The 24,127-nt window shown below is 39.4% G+C and overlaps 3 protein-coding genes across 4 annotated transcripts; 1 reads left to right on the top strand and 2 right to left on the bottom strand.

The window, feature by feature from the left end:
• LOC8063721 (ubiquitin carboxyl-terminal hydrolase 16) lies at positions 1,121–14,286 on the bottom strand. 2 transcript variants are annotated; one of them, XM_021452480.1, is made up of 12 exons: positions 14,216–14,286; positions 11,202–11,769; positions 11,030–11,118; positions 8,979–9,064; positions 8,738–8,900; positions 7,191–7,311; positions 6,914–7,071; positions 6,551–6,635; positions 6,174–6,386; positions 5,818–5,879; positions 5,570–5,715; positions 1,121–1,693 (listed from the first exon to the last, which is right to left on the bottom strand). In XM_021452480.1, exons 1-12 carry the CDS (start codon positions 14,269–14,271, stop codon positions 1,665–1,667), a joined length of 1,776 nt encoding a protein of 591 aa, XP_021308155.1. In that variant the 5' UTR covers positions 14,272–14,286; the 3' UTR covers positions 1,121–1,664. The 2 variants fall into 2 exon arrangements, with proteins under 2 accessions (XP_021308155.1, XP_021308154.1); XM_021452479.1 differs by lacking the exon at positions 1,121–1,693 and having other exon boundaries at positions 4,438–5,715.
• LOC110432751 lies at positions 14,278–15,332 on the bottom strand (the record flags this gene model as incomplete). Its single annotated transcript, XM_021453554.1, has 2 exons — positions 15,274–15,332; positions 14,278–15,184 (listed from the first exon to the last, which is right to left on the bottom strand). Coding segments are annotated over exons 1-2 (966 nt in total), but the record flags the coding sequence as incomplete, so codon positions are not given.
• LOC8063723 lies at positions 21,385–23,932 on the top strand. Its single transcript, XM_002460319.2, has 6 exons — positions 21,385–21,819; positions 22,558–22,648; positions 22,825–22,979; positions 23,100–23,127; positions 23,213–23,321; positions 23,481–23,932. The coding sequence occupies exons 1-6, from the start codon at positions 21,529–21,531 to the stop codon at positions 23,560–23,562; spliced, it is 756 nt and encodes a 251-aa protein (XP_002460364.1). The 5' UTR covers positions 21,385–21,528; the 3' UTR covers positions 23,563–23,932.

Genomic DNA, 24,127 nt, shown 5'->3' on the forward strand with positions numbered 1-24,127 from the left:
TCCTTTTCTCTCTACTCTACACGGCAGCGTAAAGTCTACTTATAACCATTTTTACTACACTTGCTCCGACCGGTATCGTTACTACACGCGAGCTTTCGTAGGTAGTCCATCCGATTTCGCATCACCACCAAAGGAACGAACGGCAAGCACGAATCCGATTCTTCCAACGCACCTATCGAACAAACGGCTGGGGCCGCTGGGCGATCGATCATATCGATACCCCACGGCGGCAGCCGGACGGACATGACATGGTGCTCGAGACCATATAAATCTGAATGCAGCGCCGCCGTACGCTGCGGCAGGCTGAGGCACGCACGCGACGACGCCGAGCGCCCGAGCGCCGAGCCAGCAACCAACGATACAGCACGAGGCATCATGACGGCCGGGCGCGCGGCCGCGGGCGGCTGGAAACGCGCATGCAATCACCGCCAGGTCGTCGTGCATGGGCATGGACAGGGACAGACAGACCCCACACATGACATGCAGAACGCAACCGTCCGGCCCTGAATCATGAATGCCGGCCGGCCCTGCCCGGCACCGGCGACGGATGCGATGGATCGGATCGGCCTGCGCCGTGAGTAGTTATCGTACTGCCCCCACCGTCTGCGCCCATGCCGCAGGCCTACTCGCGCCCTAGCCTCACCATCTGGGCTCATGTGAGCAATGCAACCACGCGCCGTGGCCGTGGCGCAGTCGTGTGCGCTGCGCTGGAGGCTGCAGCCAGCAGCCGCTGTAGCAGCTGCCTGTTGGGAGCGCTGGGAGCTGGCAGCCTGGCACACAGCCAGGGAGGGTCAGCGGACACCGGCAGACTGGCAGCACAGTGCACGGCGCGTGGTTGCTTTGCCACATGGTCCCTGGCCTCCTGCCTCCTGGGTGTATCAGGTAGTACGTAGGACCATAGGAGTATCAGGTAAAAGGGGTGAGACTACAGTTCATTACATAGAATCACAGTGAGACCACAACTGTCACGGTCAAAAGTTTAACTTCCGCTTAGGTCTCTACCGCGAAAATCCAAAAACTTTTCAAATCAAATCTTGGGACGCATATATGAAACATTAAATGTAGATAAAAAATAATTAACTGTATAATTTAACTGTAAATTAAGAGACGAATTTTTAAGTCTAGTTAGTCCATAATCGGACAATGATTACCAAAGTACAAACGAAAACGCTAGATAGCCAAACCCAACATGTTTACGGAACTGAACAAGACCTCCACAAAGTTTACAACCAGCAACCATGCACCATCAGAGAAAAAAGATGTTCCAAAAATCCATCAGAGAGAGAGAGAGAAAAGCACGATGGGCACCGCCCAATGTCACCAAAACTTCTGCTCATCATCAGTTTGATCAAAGTATGTTCTCGACAGAGAGAAAAAAAAAAAGCACGATGGGCACCGCCCAATGTCACCAAAACTTCTGCTCATCAGTTTGATCAAAGTATGTTTCTCGCGATCGACAGAGACAAAAAAAAAGCACGATGGGCACCGCCCAATGTCACCAAAACTTCTGCTCATCAGTTTGATCAAAGTATGTTTCTCGAGGATTCAGTTTGTATTCAAGTTGCGCGGTGGAGGAAGAACATGCATGCACCCCTTCAACGGTTCGACCCTGACGACGGTAGGCCTCCAGCTCTCTGCATGCATGGCTTCATAACTCTCCCCGTCTACTCCTCCCAGATTGGATAAAGCCCACCTGCAAAAACACATTATTATGCTTAGCTTCATCAGAAACTTTTGAAAAAAGAAGAAGAAGCAAGCACGTTAATTACTCTATTGTAATTTACAGACATACAGGATAGAGGTATATCCATGGAATTTGATTGAAGTAAAAACAAGGAAATGACAGAGATATATGTATGTTGGCTCTATTATTTTAACCCCTTAACACACACAACCCTAGCTGGCACTCTCTCCAGTATGAGTTTAACAAAGTAGGTCAAGCCTTTGACGTCTAGCTTTCTAGGCAAACAGGCTTTCACCATTTACAATTTTTCTTATATCAATATTCTAGTTATTACAGAATAAAAAAACACAAGGGAATACAATAGGAACAGTGGAACACTTTTACGTCCACAGATATCCACTACATGTTCATAGTATTTACCATCATTTATTTTGGAGCACATGTCCAGTAGTATAAGTGTGTGACAAACCTAAACATAGTATGCATATTGGTGATCATAATGAAACACAAAAGCCAGATTTTTTGGTATTATAAATGGTGATGTGCTTGAGGAATAAAGAGACAAATAATGTTCAGTTTTTCAATAATATGCTCACCTATCAAAACTAACAAAACCTATATACAGTAAGAGGAATATGCTAGATAAAAAAAAGCTAGCATTATTCAGCAAGGGAGTTCACATGAAATAACTGGGGTTGTACTATGAAGAATTCCATGCAACCAAGAGATCACGGCTATAAAAAAGGTTTGATCAGTTTTAAGGAAAAGGAATAATGCTGGTCCTACAATCATTGGATCCAACTCCAACCAAACTTATTGGTAAATATCTAACTTATTGAACCGAATTATTCCATCTTCATGATCCATATATATGATAACCGACAAAGTCATCCACGCCTAGTTAGCTATGCATTATTACATATCAATATTTACTTAAAAATGCAGAATTCAAAGCTATTAAAATTAAAAGAAGAAGAACAAAGTTTCCTTGCAAACAACCATGGGTCAAGCAATGTAATAACCAAAATTTTACCTGCATGCATTAGAGGTTGAAAATAAAGGGACCTGGCAGAAATTTTGAGGGGACCAGTGGTTGTATACATTTAGTTTCCCTTTCAAAATAATGAAAAATCTATGTAGCATGATGGTAAGGTAAAAGAAATATAACCTTTCCTCAAAATGGGATGTAATATTCAATTACATTACACATATATATGGCTTTAAGATAATGTTTGGCCACCCCCCCTTTCTGCACCCAAACACACTTACACACGCACACATCACACATGCATAAAATATGCTTTCCACTTAAGTATTTAGGCCTTGTTTGGTACAATTCACAAGAGCTTCATGAGTTGTTTTTTTTCTAAACACTTGTTTCCAAAACAGCTTCATGGGTGAAGCTGTTTTTCTTCTCCTCTTACAAAAACATGAGTGGGATGAAGCTGAAAAAAGTAGCTTATTGCAGCTCTCTCCCTCATTTCTTTCTCCCATCTACGCAAGAAGTAGTTGGTGAAGCTATTTTACCAGACACTTTTTCCAAAGTAGCTTAGCTTCATCTAGGAAGTTGCTCATGAAGCTATTTTCTACAAAAACAGCTTTACAGTGAAGTTGAGTTGTGGCAAACAGAGCCTTACACTATCAGTTTGGAAAGCAGATGCAAAAAAACCCCTAATTATCATAGCAAGGAAAAAATCATTTTCAAAATTTTTATTACAAATTCCAAGATTATTTTTCTACAAACTAAAATCATTTTTGACATGGCCGATCTTGAATTCAATATAAAAAAAGTCGCTCAAAGTTCAAATAGGTTGATTCCATGAATACTAAGTTGACACATGCTTTTGATATATATAAGAGCTTGTCCTCACCAAGCATTGCCAAGATGAAACTGAACATTATTGGTTGTTGAATGCCCACTTTACTAAATGCTAAATATGGTGTGTGATAATTTTAAAAACATAAATCTTTATCACTACATTTGAAAACTAGTTATTAAAAAAATGTGGCATTTGATTTTTTTGTATATAAGTACATTTAAAAAGATTATTTCTAGCATGTTGCAATGCAAAAAGGCTTTTAAAGCTGCAGTAGTTAGCATAGCAATTGCATGTCAAATCAAGAAAATCCAATTTGTTGAATCATGTGTGAATGGCACAGTAAAAAAGAATAGTTTTGCATTTTAAACAAAGAGGGCCTTGTCATAACCGCCCATGACACAAAACAAGATAAATGAAAATTTTCAATCTAATTTTATTTTAGGGTGAAACAATGTCAAATTATTTTCTTTGCTTTGGATCTAAATGCAAAAATATTTTATTTTATGGGTCAAAGTGTCTATATGTTAGAGCTTTGAAGTGACATGCATGCAAAACTAAAATGGGATTTTCCTAAATATTTGAGGAAAATGTATTTCTTTCTAAAATATTTTAGTTTTGCAGATCAAAGTGTGATATGTTAGAGCTTTGAAGTGAGATGCATGCAAATGAAACGAAAGGCCTTCTTCCCAGACTCCTCCGGCCTAATTCAGTCGGGCTGAAGTGACATGCATGCAATGTAAATGAAACGAAAGGCCTCCTTCACAGACTCCGACCTACTTCTGTCGGGCTGAACAGGTTGTATACAGTCAGCCCAGCTAGTGAAAGATTTCACTCATAGGCTGACCCAGTGACGGCCCTCATTCGTAGCTTCCTACAGGTTTTTTTTTTATATTGATACATACAGACCCAACTCAAACTAAAGGAGATCATGGAGCAGAGAAACACGAGTTTCTTTGGAGTATCACTGAACCTGCAACGTCGTGCAAAATTCCGACTCTTTTTCTGCCAAAATTTCAAGAAATAGAGTAGCCAGATACTAGTACTCAACATGCTCAGCGCCTTCCAAATATGTTTAATCCAACCCGTTTACAACACGACAGAAAGAAAAGCCGACAGTGACAAAAAAAATAACATACTTCGGCATTTCTTGTCACGGTTCTCTGAATTTTATTTATCTTTTCTTTCTCCCGATCTGCTGCATGGGGTCAGACCATCACATTCGGAGAAGACGTTGAGAAAGTCGAACACTACTGCTGCTCCTTTTCTTAAAATCCATTTGGCAAAAAAAAAAAAGAATTTTGCCCGACCTTGACAGGTTAGAGTACTTGGCTACATACGCCAACACAACTCCCTGTATGAACCACGCCCCCTCTTTTGAATTGCAATTGCAAATTGCAATGGTGTGTGTAATCATCATACATGATGAATGAATAGTTAATCTCTCTCTATAAGCCCAAGCCCAAGCCCCCTTGTACAGTAAAATAAAAATACTTGGAGAGTCCTCTCCCTAGTCGACCTTCTAGAAAAAATGCCGGCCCTGTACTCCTCCGCTCCTCTGTTAATTTACAGCTACTACTACCAAAATTAGTACGGTTATGACTACTACTGCCCTGATATTTACCTTGATCAGCGTAAGAGAAGGATGTGGTCTCCCCACAAGAGTTTACACGAGGCCCTCTGCCAGCCTGATACTGATACCTTCGCTGGTACTGCCGTGCAAACTTACCTACCTCCTCATCCATGTCATGACATGAAGAGCTAGGGTTCCAGCTAGACCTTTGCCGTAGGTAACTCAGTTTGTCTTCCTCGGGTATGACCGCTGGGCTTACCTGGCACATGTAACCCGAGGCTCCAAATATATGGCCATACTCCATGCAGGATTTCCTGGTACTATCAGTGTTGTCGCTGCTAAAAGTGCAGCTTGACCCTACATCAGAGCTGCTGAACAGCGAGGAGCTGTTGCTGCGACTGAAGCAGGCCGGTGGTACCGGGTACGACGATGACCTATCAGATGTACCCAATGCGTATGTAAGGTCGTGCACCGCATCATCCTTAGACAACCCACCTTGTTGGTGCCTGCTGCTCTGGTACCTGCCTCCTCCTGAAGGAAACGATCCTGAACGTGTCATCTGCTTGGGTTTCTTCGTATGTGATGATGCGCCTTGTCTGAGCATTGCTCCCCTTGCACCGGTTGGGGCACGCGGTGAAATTCTGCTTGAATTAACACGACATAGTTTAGGACAGTCAATAGAATCAATACAACGACATGCAGGACAGTAAGGTTGTTGTAACTGAGAGCAACACAGTATTTACCTTGCATAAAGCAGCATGTATGCGCATTTTGACAGGACCTTTTGGATGGAGACAGGTTTCACCTACAGACATCATTGAAGGCTATTGAGCTGGAAAAAATAGTTCAGGTGGCGCATGACTTATCGTTCTTACATCACCAAATAGTTGTATCCAGACTAGTAGCCTTTTTTCGTACAAAAATGAATCAAAATTTTATCAGGATTCCAATGCAAGGTTCCTTCAATGATTATCAAAAAAACAATTGTGGGCGAGGGAATTATTGAGGGAAAACTACATCTATCTATAAAATGGTATCATTTTAAATTCTTCCAGTATGCAATACGCTGTACTAAGCAAGTTTAGAAAGTATTGTTTACCTTGTTATCATCCATCTCGTGCCACTTTCCTTGGGAATCCTTGACATAACATACATAATGGCCAGACACAGTTGCATTCGAAACATTGTGGTGGACAACCACGGCATACAAAGTGTATACAGGACTAGAATCATCTGTTCTACTCATATACTGTGACAAATTTAAGTGCTCTGGGAACTTGACAACCTTGCTGGTCTCGCCCAAAACACCAGACTGTTCAAGGAAAAAAAGGATTTGCAGTGAAAGTAAACACTATGATGATGTATAAATTTTGATCTGAACTTAACACAGGAAAATATCATCCCAGACACAAAAAATTAGCAATAGTGCATGATACCTTAAGAGTGAAGGAAATAACCTAAGAGTGTTAATGGTACCTGATATCTTTTCAGAGCAATTGTCAATATATTCGGGGCCTCTAATATAGTCAACTTCTTTTGGGCACGCTCGTACGAATTGCATCTGGTGAAAGTAAAAGGTACCATTAGGCCAATCAGATTAGAGTAGGCAGTGCTAACTAATGCATTCATTTCTCAAATAAATCTCAAGTAATGACACCAAGTGATAACCAAACACAACCCCACAACAAGAGAAGTAAATTGACAATACTTTGGTTCAAGATCAGTTGCTGATTAAGGCCCTTGACCGTGCAATGGGATATATACGCAAGCGACATTATGAAAATACAAGAGCACACTGTAAGCATTTAGAGAAGCAAACAAATTACGGAGGGAACCAACCTACTACAATGGTACCTATTATCACCGTCTAAAACTTCTGAAGATGTAAACCGACGAAGTGCACCGTCAAGGGTATTGATATCCCCATCTATTTCAACAGTTAAATCCAAAATACGTTCACTCTGTTTTGAACTGACTTGACACTTTGTGCATTTTATCTAGGAAAAAAAAATAAATGGTTAAAAAATAATATAAATATGCATTTTCATTAGATATTCAATGCTCCAGTAGAAATATGTAGGGCATGGAAAGGCTGAGTGGTCTGCATGGAGAAAACCTTAGATCGTAGATAACCCCCAAATATAAAGTGCACCAGAGTTGTTTCTTCAGCTAGCTGCTGGATACCATTTTTCTTGGCTTCCTTGATGCTAGCAGATTGCATCTTATCAATTGCATACCTGTTAAAACTTATCACTCAGAGCAGTTTCATGAAACATTATTCCTAGTGGGAAGAACTGACCAAATCATTCAACAAAACCAATTAATGGGATGTTTAGCAAACAGTTTTGTTAACTAGAGACCAAAATTGTTTCAGGGTTGCAATTGTTATAAACCCAAATATAAGATTTCATTTGAAATTTAGAGAAATAATAAGGGTACCTAGTTACCTACGAATGTACAAAAGACACTTCCATGGCATGGCCTATATAATACAATCAACACACTATAGCACCATTGAACAGAAATGGGCATGGGGGTGGGTGTTGCAGGGGGCATGTAAATGACGAGCATATATGCCAGTAAGAATAAACCAACCACATCACAACATTCCATCCTGACAGAGAACTCCATAACTTATGAGCATAATATATTTGTTATGAAAGATTCATGACTGTATTTACTACAGAAGAGCAACAATATTGTATGGCTAGATCAGTTTGCAATTTACAATCAACAGGATATTTTATTTACCTACAACACCAACTAAGATCTAACACCATCTGTCCCTGCCTCCTTCATAATGCAATTTTGCCATATACATTCATGATTGGTTTGTCAAACAGCAAAATCTTGCAAACACTGAATATCCACATGTATGAAGAACGGACACAGACTAGCGTATCATTGATGACACCGTTAGCACTAGCCTAAAAAACTGGTAATTTGTGCTCTGTTGTCATTTCATGTTTGAATTTACAGTAAAACATTAATGTGCTCCATAAGTTGTGTAAGTTTTGGATTGTCTATCTAATATCTAAAAAGAACAGTAATAGTTAGTGTGCTAACCAACATAGCAAATGTGCATGTTGGCAAAACAGCAAGTGCACACTCTGTCACAGAATATTTGCCAGCACTTCATAATTTTACATAGGTTTGCAGATAGTCAGATACTAAATTATAACGAAGAAAATTAAAGATGAAGAGTTCACTTTCCAAAGGCAACAAATTATGCTGCTAAGGAATAAATTAGTTCTAGTTTCAATAAATAGACCTAGTGAATACTCTCGGTCACAATGATATTATATGTTTCACATGAACGCATGACCAAAAAATCAACAATCAATAAACAGGTGTGTAATATTTGTGGTTCAATGGTCACAAGAGTATATTTACCAGAAAAACAACAGTAAAAGTTTGGAAAAATACCTTAAGTGTTGCCCAGTTATTATAGTATATTAGTAGGTAAAATAATCTTTCCATGTGCTGTGCATGAACAAATTAACAGAGTTTTTCATGAATTAGGTATGCAATCAACGAAATTATGCAAAATATCATCAACAATTCAATATACTAAGCATAACATGATCAGCCATCACTATTCTCATGCAAATTTTAGATGATGACTTTATGACCTAGGCAGTTAAGTGAAAAAGAAAATCTCACCTTAGAAATTCGTGGGCGTCCTCTTCCGCCCCATGGCCAAAGCTAACCCCAATCTCATTCAAATGACATAGTATTCCAGTAGGTGACACTAGAGATTTTCCATGTTTGCCCTCTATCAAGACCTTTTCCAACTCACACATGAAGCACCATTCATTTTTAGAACCTAGAAAAATACAAAAGTGCTACATTATAACCCAAGAACAGAATGTAATAAATGAAATGCAGGTTAAGTATAAATTACAATTTTGTGAATGATGTCCTTCCAAAAGATATGCTGTAAGTGGCCGGGTAAATGCCAAGCACTGAAGAACAACATTTGCATAGCAGCTGCAAAAGAAAAAACATTACAAATGTTAGGCAAAGAAAACAACATTAAGTGCCACGCTAGGATTCAACAAACTATTTCTATTTAATAAAGGGCTTAACATGTTCAATTGTAGCTTTGTTACTATAACATGTTTAGTACTATGATGCGGTATAATTCATTAGACATAATGCAAACAATAAACAATCTCCTGAGAAGAGACACCATTTGATTTTTTTGGGTGTGTTTGAGAAAAATAAGTGTTAACGTTTGTATAGTGTAATTTGCTAGCTCCCATGGGTATTTGGGATTCAGTAGGGGGAACAATCATATTGCAGCCAATGGTGTACAATCATATACAAACACAAATATTAGAACAGAGTGCCGTGATAGAACTATCATCATTGTAAAATTATATTATATGGAATCTTTCTGAAAGAAAATTGATACTGAGTCATGTATCTTCTGAAATCTATTTATCCATGCTACAGAGGAAGCACTGCTACAGATAAATTACATTATGATAACATCCAATTCATAAAACCATATTCATATTAATACAACTTACAAGGAAACTCAAGCATTACTGACTAATGTGCAGAGCTGCAGTCTGCAATCCTATGTGTTTACTGCACTAGAAGCACTACCAGGTTGATTATGTTCCTCTAAGTTGTGTTATATTATTATCTTGTGCATTCAGTAGGGGGAACAATCATATTGCAGCCAATGGTGTACAATCATATACAAACACAAATATTAGAACAGAGTGCCGTGATAGAACTATCATCATTGTAAAATTATATTATATGGAATCTTTCTGAAAGAAAATTGATACTGAGTCATGTATCTTCTGAAATCTATTTATCCATGCTACAGAGGAAGCACTGCTACAGATAAATTACATTATGATAACATCCAATTCATAAAACCATATTCATATTAATACAACTTACAAGGAAACTCAAGCATTACTGACTAATGTGCAGAGCTGCAGTCTGCAATCCTATGTGTTTACTGCACTAGAAGCACTACCAGGTTGATTATGTTCCTCTAAGTTGTGTTATATTATTATCTTGTGCAGTTGTGTTATACAAATGCTAACGGGCTCCATTCCTAATGCAATGAGAATCAATCAAAACCTAGGAATGTCCAAATATTGTCATTAAATGCACTTTAAAAGCCACCAATACCATCTCATTTATTTCTTCTCAACTGTATTCATTTGAATCCCACAGTTCATATACTCCGTCCATTCTAGGTTTACAGGCGTGCAAGAAAATTTCACCGAGACCAAGGAAGTGTTAACTCTGCTTAACTCACTTACTGCGCTAGCCGCAAACCCACGCTTTGATTTCCATGCCAGCCCATGCTCGCTGTTGAAATACCGCACGTCTGCGACGACTCACGCGATGACCACGCCCCATGAGACACGGTACTAGCCGAGTAAATAAATGTTTTGCATGCTTTGCTGGACGCGTGGTGCTAGAAACGAGCAAGCAGTACCTATTATCCCGGTAAATGCTGAAAACTTTTCTAGAGCTAGTGCGCCCGTGAATATAGAATAGAGGGAGTAGAATAGAATGCATATTCAATTAATACATGAAGCACATCAATAAGTGAAGTACAAGAAAAGTATGACAGTACAAAGTGATAAAATGGTCCAGCTCATGTATTAACACATCAATAAAGTTTATGAATTGTGTTCGAGAAAATATAGTTAAAAAATTCCAGCATTCAAACTTTAATGGAAGAAGCAAATTAAATAGTTTCAGAGTGTATTTTAAGGAAACATTACAGAAGTAATGCAGATATTAACAATCACCAAATGAGGCTATGCAGGACCACCTAATAGAAGCACTATTATGTTCATTTCCATATAGCATATGTGTAGAAAGGTAGAAAGGAATTAGGGCACGCCTAAATTAGGCTATACATCTCAAACAATATAATTCATATATGCAATAATAACTGATCCATTAATCACTTACCTATTCCCAAGGTTGTAAAGACCAAATGGGTGCAATTCCAACTTGTTGAAGCTGTAGAGCTCAACAAAATTCTTGTAGGAAAAAAGCATCTGAGAAATTTGGATAACCATTAGGCAATATGATTGTATAGAGGTATATTTAGTGATTATTTGAGCTGGCCACTTCTGTTTACCGATTCTGTTGGATAATTCCTCACAGCTTTTGAAGTTGTTTGTTGTCTGGCATAGTTCTTCTCTTTTGATGAATTATTTGGCATCACACCTGAGTTCTCTGGCCTAGCACAGGGACCAGGAGGATTATCTTCTCCTTTAAGTAGGTTACTTGGCAAACAATATGCACTGCTGTGAGTGGAAGGAACTTGGTCAACAGCTGGTATGCATGGCAAATTTCTTAAGCCTTCATCGTTTTCTGCACCAAGAGCTTGCTTGTTGGATTGCTCTGGTTCCAACCCAGCATGCTGGTCATGAGCAGTAAGACAACAATTTTCACAAATAGTGCTGTCATGAACTTTGCAAATATTACTTGAGGTTGAAAGCTTTGAACAATCAACAGATTCTGCCTTCCCAGTAAACTGAGAATAAAGCACATCTTTATTGTCATCACATTTCTGGCAGTTAGTGGATTCCTTAGAGGGTCCAGCCATCACATTTTCAGGTGCATCTTGTGTGGCACCTTGACCTAGAGGATGGCATTCATCTTTGTGACCATTTCTCCAGTGATCTATCTGGCATTTGACGGTGCTGCAACCAACAAGAAGGAAGTTACTTAAAAGAGTGGAAAAGTACAAGCCTGCAAAAAGGAAGTTACTGAAGTAAAACAATTCACAAAATAGAGCTCTCTGATTCCACACATAAAAAAGAAGTTACCGATGTACACTTTTGAATTAATGATCTTAGACTTGATGCCGTATAATGCATGTTAGATTATAGAGAGGCATGCATCAAATTTGTGAAACAGAAATCCTAATGCCTAGGAGAGCTGGTTTCAAAACAAGAGCTTCTGAGTCTGCACTCTGGAGCTATTTTCATCTGTAAATTTTACAATCATTCACATCTCCGGTATTACACTTTAAAGAGGTAGGTTTCATGTTTAGTCAAGCACCTGTGTATAGCTTTCAAAAGAAATATTATTAATATAAGCAACACAGCTCAATGTTGAGAACAATTTGTACATGCACTAATCACTATTGGAAATTTGCGAACATAAATTGCGGCCATCTTGAAGCAACACATTAATTGGTGAAATTTTGCTCCTAAAGAACTATAGTAACAGACTTAACCTGATAAAGCCAATACTTCATTTCATATGCTCCTAACTACGCTTTTTCTTGAATAAAAAAACAAACACAATTGAAAAAAAAAACACAGCTCTTAAGACATTGAATGGCCATGCATTTATTTTGCATCTGTAGTTTAGAGCATTGGAGAATTAAAGTAGCACCCAAGGTAAAAGTGGAAAAGCGAGGTCTCCTATTGAAAAAGGGATTCAAACAGAGGTCATGAATATAACTTCATTACTTGACATATCGGCAGTTGATATTGGCTAAAATATAACATATCATAGATGTATCGACAAACAAAAGTTGTCTCTCTGAGATTTTATTTGACTAATCTGAAGGAGACATGAAACTGCCTGCATAATCAAATCACTCATACTAAATCCTATTTACTCCCATAATGTCGAAGTGCTGATCAATGCAACATGCCAACAGTGACAGAATAAAAGGTAATTCCTACTAACAGACTTTGAAACTACACGTTCCTCATTGTATAGATTGCCTGAAATATCAAACTTGACTACAAAAATGTCCAATGATCAAATCATCTGTCCAACATAAAACTCCAAGAAGTGGAAACTGCTAGATTAATAAATCAACCCCTTAACCTGCCAATGCATGCAGTGCATCTTTGGGATTACAATTTTGAAAGAGACCCTTCAGGTTTCATTTCTAGTGAAAGTACGTGGCTGTACGTTTGAAAGGAAATATTGTTAGTATAAGCAGCACAGTTCAATGATGAGAACAATTTGTGCATGCACTAATCGCTATAGTGAACTTGCGAGCATAAATTACCTAGGCTTCACTTATAGTAACACAAGAAATATTGTAAGACAAACATAACAGGGAAAATAAAGAAATTTTACTCCTCAAGAAATATAGTAACTCAAAAATAACCTGAAAAAAATCAATGTTTCATTTGATACACTCCTACCTAAGCCTTTTTAAAATGAAAAACAAATAAAAAATGCAATTCTTAAGACATTGGAGACCCATGCATCACATATCTGTTTCGGGCAGTTGGAGAACTAGTAGCATGCAAGGTACTCCTATAAAGGTGGAAAAGGTCTTCCATTAAAATCCAACTTCATAATGGGACAAATTGACAGTTGACAGTAGCTAAAATATAAGTAATCCGACCCTCAAAATCACACAGACGTCCTGCCAAACAAAAACTAACAGCTAATCGAAGAGAAATGCAACTATCTAGGCATAACTCAAATTACCCATGCTTAATACTTTGCAACACCATAATGTCGAAGTATAGACAAACGCATATAGACAGACAAAAAAGTCAGCCTCAACTTCCTACAAACTGGTTTTGAATGTTAACTCGTCATTTTACAGAATGGCTGACTTATTGAACTTGTATATAAATATAATAGACAATAATTGAACCACCTGTCCAGCATAAACTTCCAAAATGTGGGAACCGCTACTCAATAAATCAAGCCAAAATTCTGCTAATGCATGCCAATTCTAATGTAACTTTTATTTGAAAGCAGCATCCACGTTCAAACTCCATTGGGCCATTGGGCCTAAGTAGGCACTCGGAAACGAAATAACTGATGAAATAAGAAATTCTAACACAATTATCAGAGAGGCAATGCTGCTCTCGGCCTATCCTTGCTGAGCAAATAACTTGTGGAACAATAAGCAGTCGGGGGTAAGCCACTAGCCTGACATGCTTGGGACTAAAAAAAACAGAGAGAGAGATTAGGGGAAAACAAACAATTCACACTATAAGTCCACTGACACTGTACTAAGTAGCAACCCCTACAGAGCACCAAAATTCCCTAGTGCAAAAATCAAGCGCCCGTCGCGCAATGCAGCAACGTATGAATCAAAGAGGAAAGAAGAATTCCATAAAAAAAAAAGAGGAAACAAGAGCAGGACGAGAGCTCACTGACCAGTACTTGGCACTCTTGCATCGCTTGCACCGGAGCGTCGTCGGCTTGGAGCACATCGCACAGACGCGCTTCCCTGCCGTAGCGGAGACCGCCACCGCCGCCTCAGCCTCCACCTCCTTCGGCGCAAGCACAGGGGCCACCTCCTGCGCCTGCGTTGTCCACAGCGGCGCAGCGGCCACCTCCTGCGCCGTCGTCCACAGCGATGGTACCTCCGGCAAGTCGGAGGCGCGCACGAACCCGCCGTACTGGCCGTAGTGGTAGGCCGCCGCCTCCTTCTCGATGGCCTCCACTTCTGCCGCCGCGAGCAACGCGAGGCGGCGCACCTCCTCGTTCCGCTCCTCCATGCGCTGCAGCCACCTGGTGGCCAGCGCTCCCAGCACCACGAACGCCAGGGCGGCCACAAGCGCCACCGACTTGGGCACCTCCATCCCCGACCGGAAGCTAAGCTCGGTGGGTGGGACTCTCAGAGTCCAATCCCGCTTCAGTGGATCTTTCGGCAAGCGCGCCGCCGCCGCGCCCACGGTGAGGAATGAGGAAGGGGGGAAGGGATTTAGGGATCGACGGGGCGCCCCCTCTCGCCCTCGCCCCCTTATGATGGCCCCGGAGTAGTAACGGAAGGCGCGGAAGACTCCAGAAGGCGGCGAGGGGGGGGGCGCTTGCCGCGCGTCGGCGTCCGTTTCCGGGGCTCTCCCTCCAGCCCAGAGAAGGGTGGCGTGGAAACGCGAGGGGGGAGGGGGAGTAGCGAGCCGCGCGGCGGGCGGCAAGGCGCGCAGGCCAGCCAGCCAGCCAGCCAGAGACACCCAGCGAGGAGTGCGGTAGTAACGGCTGTTTTTCGGCGCGTCGCGGAGCGAGCTGCAGCCGCAGCAAGGGCGGGCGAGGGGCAGCGAGGGCGCCGCAAAGCATCGGGTTCCCCCGCGGCTGCTGTGGGCCGTCCGATGGCCTACGGACGGCAGAAGGGGCCGCGGGAAACTATACACACCCTCCCGTGGCCAAATCACAGAGTGATTAAGATGACTGCTCAAATCGTAGAGTAATAATACAACTATACTCCACGTTACTAGTAGTCAATTAAACATTGCTGATACATGCAACTGTATTCGCTTGGCTGATAAGTCATGGCTGAATGTACTGCTCGCTGATTTGTTGAGAGAGAAAAACACTGTTGAATGACTGACAAATTAGAAATATAATTTTTATTTTTGATTTGACGAGGGAGTTGCAGCATTAGAATTTAGCAGGCCTTTTTTTTTAGTCCAGATAATAGTTAGTAGTGCTTTAAAAATGCTTCCAAAAATGCAAGGGCTAGAAGCAATGTTTAATTGACTACTAGTGACGTGGAGTACAGTTGTATTATTACTCTTAAGATTTGAGCAATCATCATTATTCACTCTGTGATTTGGCAGAACGAGTCTCAGTTATTAAATACGTCCAAAGATTTGCATATCAAGCAATAAAGGAGTGGTAGAAATAAGTCTAGCAATCCCTGGGTCATGCTAGCTCAATGTTTGGTTAAGGTCTTGTTTAGTTCCAAATTTTTTTGGAAAATGGATATTATAGCACTTTCGTTTGTATATGACAAATATTATTTAATTATGGGCTAACTAGGCTTAAAAGATTCGTCTCGCAAATTATAGGCAAATTGTGAAATTTTTTTCGTCTATATTTAATGCTACATGCATGTGTCTAAAGATTTGATGTGACAGATAATCTTGAAAAATTATGGATTTTGAGGAGGAACTAAACAAGGCCTAAATCACGAGATTATTTTTTAGAGGAATGACGAGATTATTTGAACCAGAGATTGACTTGTTTGTTTACTCGCAATCACAAAGTTCTCAACGGGTATCCTACCGGGAAAAAACATCAGTTTCGCATCAACGTCGAAAGCCCTTTCTTCATTGTTAGTAGATGAACTTCACATTCCTTTGATGAAAAAAAAAGAACTCCACCTTTTTAAGTGCGTAGAAACAAATCATATCCTAATATATTCCATTATATTTCGACCCTACACGAAAGCTCCGTACGTCTAACATAAGATCATGATCCTACCTAAGTAGCAACTAATATGAAATACTATTTAAATGATTTAAAGTTAAGGTGGATTGAGAATAATGTGAATAAGTCCACCTTACACAATTCATGAAATTAATCAAAATTGGTATTACAGGCTTCACGACGTTTACAACATATTACAAATCTTATATATATATATAAGTATATATTTGTATAATCTAGTAGGATTATGATATCACGATCTGATGTTGTTAGGCAAAAACGGATCCTACTATCTAGAATTTTGATCCTTAGAAGTTTGGTGTGTGCCCATATATGCTTGCCCTACTTCGGGCTCCATCTTAACAAACTCCTCCACGGCTAAGAGTATAAACGTAATAGTATTTCTTGTGCGTTGTCATTTGACCATTGCAAGTTGCAGCTAGCCATTGAAAACACAAGCGCGTACAACTCTAAACACCAATCAATCAAACCACTTGCATAGTAAATATGCATACTTACTCCATTTAGAAATTAGTGATGTTTTAGGATTATCCAAAGCTAACCACTTGAAACTTTAGCTAATGAGTGGGTTTGTTTTTGATGTTTTAGAAATTAGTGATGTTTTAAGAGTATACATTACCATTTTCATGTCGCTCGGTTTGGTATTTGAAAGTGATGTGAGTATTTGTCTCAAAAGTATCACAAAAGTCTACAATTTCATTTGTATAGACTTATGTAGTAATAAAAAATAGTTGAAATTGATTTGTTGACTTAAGACTACTAAAAACAATACTTGTCACAGTCTTCTTCTTTGTTGAGCTTTGGGTCATGTAAAGGTTTTTCTAACATTGTTTATTTGATAGAGAACATCTCTACCATAACACATGCCCCTATCTCTATCTCTATATTTATATATCTATCTATAATTATATCTATATCTATACATACATCTTTATTTATATCTATATCTATATCTGTAATCTACATATATATTTTTATATGTATCTATATCTATATTTATATAGCGCATGTGCGCCGATGAAAATGTTCGTATACACGCACTTATGCACGCTTGCATAGTCACTTCTACGAAAACGCTCAAGTCATCCACCCCTTTGAGCACCTGAGAGGGACTAACACGTCAAATAGTGAAGTAAAACTAAAAAAATATATTCAAAAAGTATAAGCAATCGTACCAAGTCAATGATTTGAACCAGGATACATTATATTCATACGTTAAACCATGCACATAAATTTGAAAAAATATTAGTCATATAAATTTGACCTTTTTCAACCTAATAATAGGTCCTATAAAAAGAATCAAAGGGGGCAGGGCAGGGGTCTAAATTCCATTGTAACCATTCATTTATTATATTGTTTATGGTTATAAAATTCTAGAGAAAATTACTTTATTGGCCTGTTCGCTTGAGTTTATCAGTCAGCCAGCCAACTTTCCCTCTAATCCGTTAGGTTCTACCCGGAACCGGTCTTTTGGAGCAACACAAAAAGACCTAAATGTGACCTTTTGTGACATTTCACTTCATCAACGCATACGAGGAGCAAGGCGACGACGGTGCCCGGGCCAGTGCCGTCATCCAATTTTGTTTGGGTGAAGACTGATTGAGCAGGCTGGTTTTTAAGGGTTTACATGTTTATTTTCTTTTTGAGATACTGTGGTTTATTTTTCATTTCCATATTATTTGTTCATTCGATGCAACTCCATCGCTGCCTTTTTCTATCATACGGACACACCAACAACAGCTGATTGAGCATATCGGTGTGCACAAATTTAGTCACAGTAGACTGCAAGAGTGAAAACCATGGGTTGCAAATGGTTCCTAGTGGACTTAACTCATAGAGAAGCCACATGTTTAGTGTGTTGCAAATGGTTCCTAACGGATTTAACCCGTAGAGAAGCCACATGTTTAGGCCCGGTTTAGATCCATATAGATAATAACTACTCTCTCCATACCTATAAAGAAAGATCCAACTTTAATGCAATCTATTTTTTTCTCTCAACTCCAAAACCGGGCAAACTACCTCCCTTAACTTCTTTTCAAACCGTGCATTTAACCTCCCTAGAGCAGTTTCAAAGGCGGTTTTGCTATAGTGAATGGTGGTTTTGCTATACTGATGATGGTTTTGTCTTTTTTCTTTTTTTAATTATTTCGGCTGAATTTTTAAAAAATCATAGTAAATTACAGAAAAATTATAAAATAGAAAATCTAACTGTATTGAACTCAACATAAGTAGATCTACACAATGAAAATATAATATGGTATGCTTTAGTACAAAGTTTTTTTTTACAAAAGTTTTGTCTTTTCTTTTTTATTTATTTTGGCTAAATCTTTGAAAATCATAATAAATTACAGAAAAATCTTAAAAATAGCAAATCCAATTTTGTTAGACTCCACATGAGCATATCCACACAATAAATATATAATATGGTATGTTTTAGTACAAATTTTTTGTTGTAGTTTTAGATCTATGCTTTTCTATAATTAATTGAAATAATTCATAGCTGCAGCTTCTATAATTATTTTGTCAAACTAAAGCATAGACATATTATATGTTCATTATGTATATATACTCATGTAGAGTCCAACACAATTAGATTTTCTATTTTATAAAATTTTCTATGATTTACTATGATTTTTCGAATAACCAAATAAATAAAAAAAGAAAAGACAAAACCTTTATAACAAAAATTTTATACTAAAGTATACCATATTATATATTTACTGTGTAGATCTACTTATGTGAAGTCTAAAAAAATGGATTTTTTATTTTATGATTTTTCTGTGGTTTACTATAATTTTTCGAAGATTCAGTGAAAATAATTAAAAAAGAAAAAAAGATAAAATCATGGTTACTATAGCAAAACCATCATTCACGGTAGCAAAAATGTCTTTGAAACCACTTTAGAAAGGTAAAATGCATGGTGTAAAATGTTGAGAGAGATGATTTATCATAGTTTTAGGGGGTGTTTGGGACTGCTCCAAAAACTCTGCTCCACAAACTCTATTGTGGAGCAGCTCCACAAAAACTAGAGTTTGTGGAGTACCTCTTTAGGTGCTCTCACGACTCCACTCTTTTTCCTCGAACTGAGTGCATGAAGCTAAAACCGTTTGGCTAAAAAATATGGAGCGGAGCTAAAAAAACATGGTGCGGAGCAGTCCCAAACACTCTCTTAGAGTTGAAAGAGGAAAAACAATCTAGAAGAAAGAAAAGTAGTCTTTTTTCTTGTAGGAATACCGCTGTTGCCCTACGACGTGCGTCGGCCTCGAGCCTGTGTTTTTTTTTTTTGAGAGGAAGGTAGATTTTTATTAATTCAGAATGTTTTGAGGTACATGCAAAATTTCTGGACGCCCAAGAAGCCATAAATATCTCCCTGGTGCCAATTTACAAACACTTTTAGCAAGAGCATGGGCCTCACAATTTGATTCTCTACCTTCATGCTTAAAAACTACTTCCTGAAACAAAGTGCTTCTAGCTTTAATTTCCTTCAACACTGAGGAATAAGCACACAAACTTTGCTTCTGAAGATTCAAAATCACTTCCAAGCAATCTGAAGCTATTACACACTTACGCACCCCAATGTCCATGGCCAAAGAAATTGCTTCATTACAAGCCAAAGCTTCCAAAGATGACGGATCAGTTAAACCATCAATGACCATAGCACTTACAGCCACATAATTCCCTACATTATCCCGACACACCACACTAACAGTCCCCTTATCTTCAGCTCGTGCCACCGCAGCATCGACATTGAACTCAGGTGGAGGTATCCATTTGGGAGCTGATTTCTTGTTTCTTGTTGACTTAGTCATATCAATGTCCTCAATCAAACCAGCCAGTTTGAGATCATCAAGATATTTTGTAATAAAGCTGAATATTGATAATGGGCTTTGGAATATATCCTCATGTAATGCCATTCTTCGTGCCCTCCAGATTGCCCAACATATGATTAGAAGTTTTTGAAATTCTTTTGCCGATAAAGTTTCCTGCATAAAAAATAGCCACATCTTTGGATTATTAATCTCAGTTGCAGCAATATGGTCAATGAGATCCTCATCTACTAGAGTCCAAACACATCTTGACATTGTACAATAGAAAAGAGCATGGTGCCACGAGTCAATAATAGCACCACATAACTTGCATCCACTATGTTCACTCATTGACCTTTCTTTAAGAACTTCACCTATACTTAAAGAATTATGGGCCAATCTCCAAGCAAAGATATGAATTTTTGATGGTATCTTGACCTTCCAGAATAATTTCCATCTTTTTTTAGCTCCTTCAGTGTCCGAGCTCTCTACTTTACCATCAAGCCAATCTTGTATTTAATTCCTACGGTGGACAAGCATTCTGTAAGCAGATTTAACTGAGAATATACCACATCTTTCGTAGTGCCATGCTCAAAAATCATCTTGCCAACAAGAACTCAAAGGAATATTTTTTATTACCTGAGCATCCATATCATAAAAGTACTTTTGAATCACATCTTGCCTCCATTGCATAGTTATTCCATCTATTAATTCACTAACACATCTGGGTGGGTTTGATAGCTTTGATGCAATTGGCCGCAACCCACCATCTCTTGGAGCCAATTATGTTTCCAAATATCTGTACTTTTACCATTCCCAATTCTTTTGATCAATCCTTGCTCAAGAACGTCCCGTCCATCAAGTATAGCTCTCAGGCCTCAGGCCTGTTTAGTTGGGCGAAGGCCCATAAACTTCGTCACCACCAACATGGTAACAAGCCGTGTGCCATGTCAAACCGTCTTTTTTTTTCTCACTTTCGAAAGATTCTTAAAATTATGTCTCTGATAATTTGATTTTAGAATCTAAATTAGTGTTTGATGTCATTGTCACTAACCTAAGACTACAAAACACCTGCATAGTTGTACACTCTTGGCGTCATCGGTGGTGGCGCCAAATTTGGCAGTTCGCTTGGCTCCAAGCAGTATTATTATTGGCGTAAAATAGTGTTAGTTTGGTGCCAATCTTTGGATCTAGATTCTAAAATCAAACTACCAAAAACATAATTATAAAAATCTTTTTAAAAAAGGCTAAAAAACAAAAAAGACAACCCTGTCAAATATTAGGAGGCCTGAACCGACAGGTAGGACCCGCGGCACGGGGCCCACTTTGTTGCTTATTGCAAGCCACACGCCAAGCCAACGCTATTACGCGACGATTAGCCGAACAAATCAATCATCCTCTTCTACTTCATGTAGGCCGCGGGATTCCGAGTCCCAATCCGGCGTCGCCCGCCACCGTCGCCTCGCCGGCTACAGGGGTCCGGTCCCCGCGATGGAGCCCTCGCCAACTTCCTCCTCCTCCTCGCCGGCCGTGGCGCGGCGGTTATTGCCGGAGGTAAGGAGGGTGCGGAAGCGGGCGCTGGAGGAGGTGCTGGAGCAGGTCCAGCGGGCGGTTGAGATGCTGCGCGACGCCGACGCTGATCTCGGCGTCTCTCTGTCGGAGGACACCGCAGCAGTCCCGCCGGAAGGCGAGGAGGACCGCAAGGGCGATGTCGGTGTCGATGGAGATGACGTGGCGACGTCGTCGTCGGTTGCGAGTGACTCCGATTACGAGACGGCACAGGTGAGCAGGAGGCGTCTTATCCCTCACGAGTTCTTCTGGGGACGTCTAGGGTGCCGGGAACTAGGATTTGGATTTCCGAAGTCGTTGCAACTGGTGTAACTGAATATTGGTAAATTGCGTAATTCAACTGAATTAGCTACTATTTAAGTTTGGGCACTACAAATTGAAAACAAACACTTCATAAATATCTGAGGACCTGCGGTGGATGCCTAGTTCGAAATCACTTCAGTACTGTAAATATGTAATCACTGTTTCTGTGCTGTGATGAGACTAAATCTGTCGTTAGTAGCTTGTTGGGAGCTGTTGTCCACCTTTGGTATCTGTTGTCACTAGAAAGTATTTGATGCTGATTTATCGTTCGGTTGACTTTGGTGACTACCTTTGGTATCTGCTCCGCCAATGATGTTATTAGTTACTAGTTTAGTACCAGGTCCGGGAATAGTGGTACAGAATCAGATATTTGAACGTTCCTGATTGTTATAATAAATCTTTCCAAGATGTTGCAACAACAGTATGTTTTTAGTTTACGCGAAGTTGTGTCTGCAGTATGCCAAGTATCCCTAATATGTATTTCCAGCTTCCTATCTGGAAGACTGGAATGTGGGCTGAACTGAACAGTCTCATGGTCATGGCCCTTACAAAATCTCTTTGGAGTGACAAAGTAGAGACAGAATTTTCCACATGCTTTATTATGTTCTGAAGCTGCCTTTACTAAAACAACTTGCTTTTACCGAACAGATGTGTGACCTTCTTAAATCTAAGGTTGGATCGCTCGAGTTCCTTCAAAAGCTCAATGGTATTCAGAAGTCTGTACATCAAAATAGTGCAGGTAAGCCTCTGCTGGATGAATATATTTACTACTATAAAAAGTACATAAGAGATGATAAAAATGACTGGCTCAAATTACCTTTGCAGTGGATATGAAATCAGATATGTTCCTTTCACTATATTTTTCATGAAATAGTAACCACTGTACTTTGAAAACTTCTCTGTTCTTTGGCACAGTTGAACCTGATACATCATGGGATATAATAAAGTCAGTGGATTTGTGGGAAGATGGTGACTTAGATGATGGATATGTTCTTGTTAAGCAGGAGGATGTGGTTGATGGGATTACTTCCTTTATGGCTGCATACTTGTTATCACTTAAAGGGACCAAGGTAGCTATTTTTTTCACCTGATGGGATCATCATGCTGAGCGAGGAGTTTCACGTCTCTGCATCTTGAACGAGAGGTGTTTTATATATTTAATTTAATGTGTGAATTTCATGTTTGTGCAGGACCTGTCTCCTGATCAACTTCAGAAAGGTTTACTTTTTCTTCTTTTAATAAGGCATGGTGAATTATTTTTTTTATTGGATAATCTGATAAAATTTGACTGTCCATGTTCCAGCGCTTAGGAAGACGTTTTCAGCTGAAAAGAAGAAAAGTAAAATCCGGAAGGCATGGGATGGAACTAAAGTCATTTATAATGTTGCTTCATGGGGCGCCACTGCTGTTGGGTAAGTTATTATTGCACTAACCTTGGACAGTAATATCTTCTTAAAGCATTATTCTTCCCACAAATAATCACCAAGTTGAATAGGGGTCTGCTAGCTTGGCAACCTAATCTCTATATAGCTACGCTAACTGTTTTAGTACCATATATACATATCATGCAGGGTCTACAATAATCGAGCATTACTTACGGTCGCAACTACAGCATTTCGGACTTCCTGCCGCGTGATATCCAAGTTCCTTTGAATAAATATATATTGTGTCAACAACTAGGCTATGTTAGAATTGCTTGCGTGGGTTTTTTTTTTCAATTGTTCAGCTAAAAAGGTAGCATAAAGCCTGAAACCATTTGTTTAGTCTATTCTGATGCTGTGAATCTGCGTCTGCTAGTGAGATCATGATTTCCCGATTGAGTTCGACTGCTAATTTAGCATTGGTGCTATTCCACAACTTCATCAACAGCAGCGCCTCTTAGTCCAAAGCAGCATTTGTATTGCCCAACTGTAAATATTGCCTTGGTTTGAACAAACTTGTTTTGTGTGCCTGAATAAGATTTCAGGCAACACTCTGTACCACCAACTAGTACAAATAAATTTTTATTTTATGATTTGTTATTTATCTTTATGTCATAATATATTAAATTTTTGTCCTTGTCTGTCTAAAAAATAATCGTTAACTGTCTTTATGCCAACACAAATTAGATTTTATCGGATTTATAGTTTGTCTAACGGGTTTTTTATTCTTGGTACCAAAAAAACACATATTACACCTACAAAAAGTACAATGAATGAAATCTACAGTTTTAATATAA

This window comes from Sorghum bicolor, chromosome 2 (genome assembly GCF_000003195.3).
Source record: "Sorghum bicolor cultivar BTx623 chromosome 2, Sorghum_bicolor_NCBIv3, whole genome shotgun sequence".
Classification (NCBI taxonomy): domain Eukaryota; kingdom Viridiplantae; phylum Streptophyta; class Magnoliopsida; order Poales; family Poaceae; genus Sorghum; species Sorghum bicolor.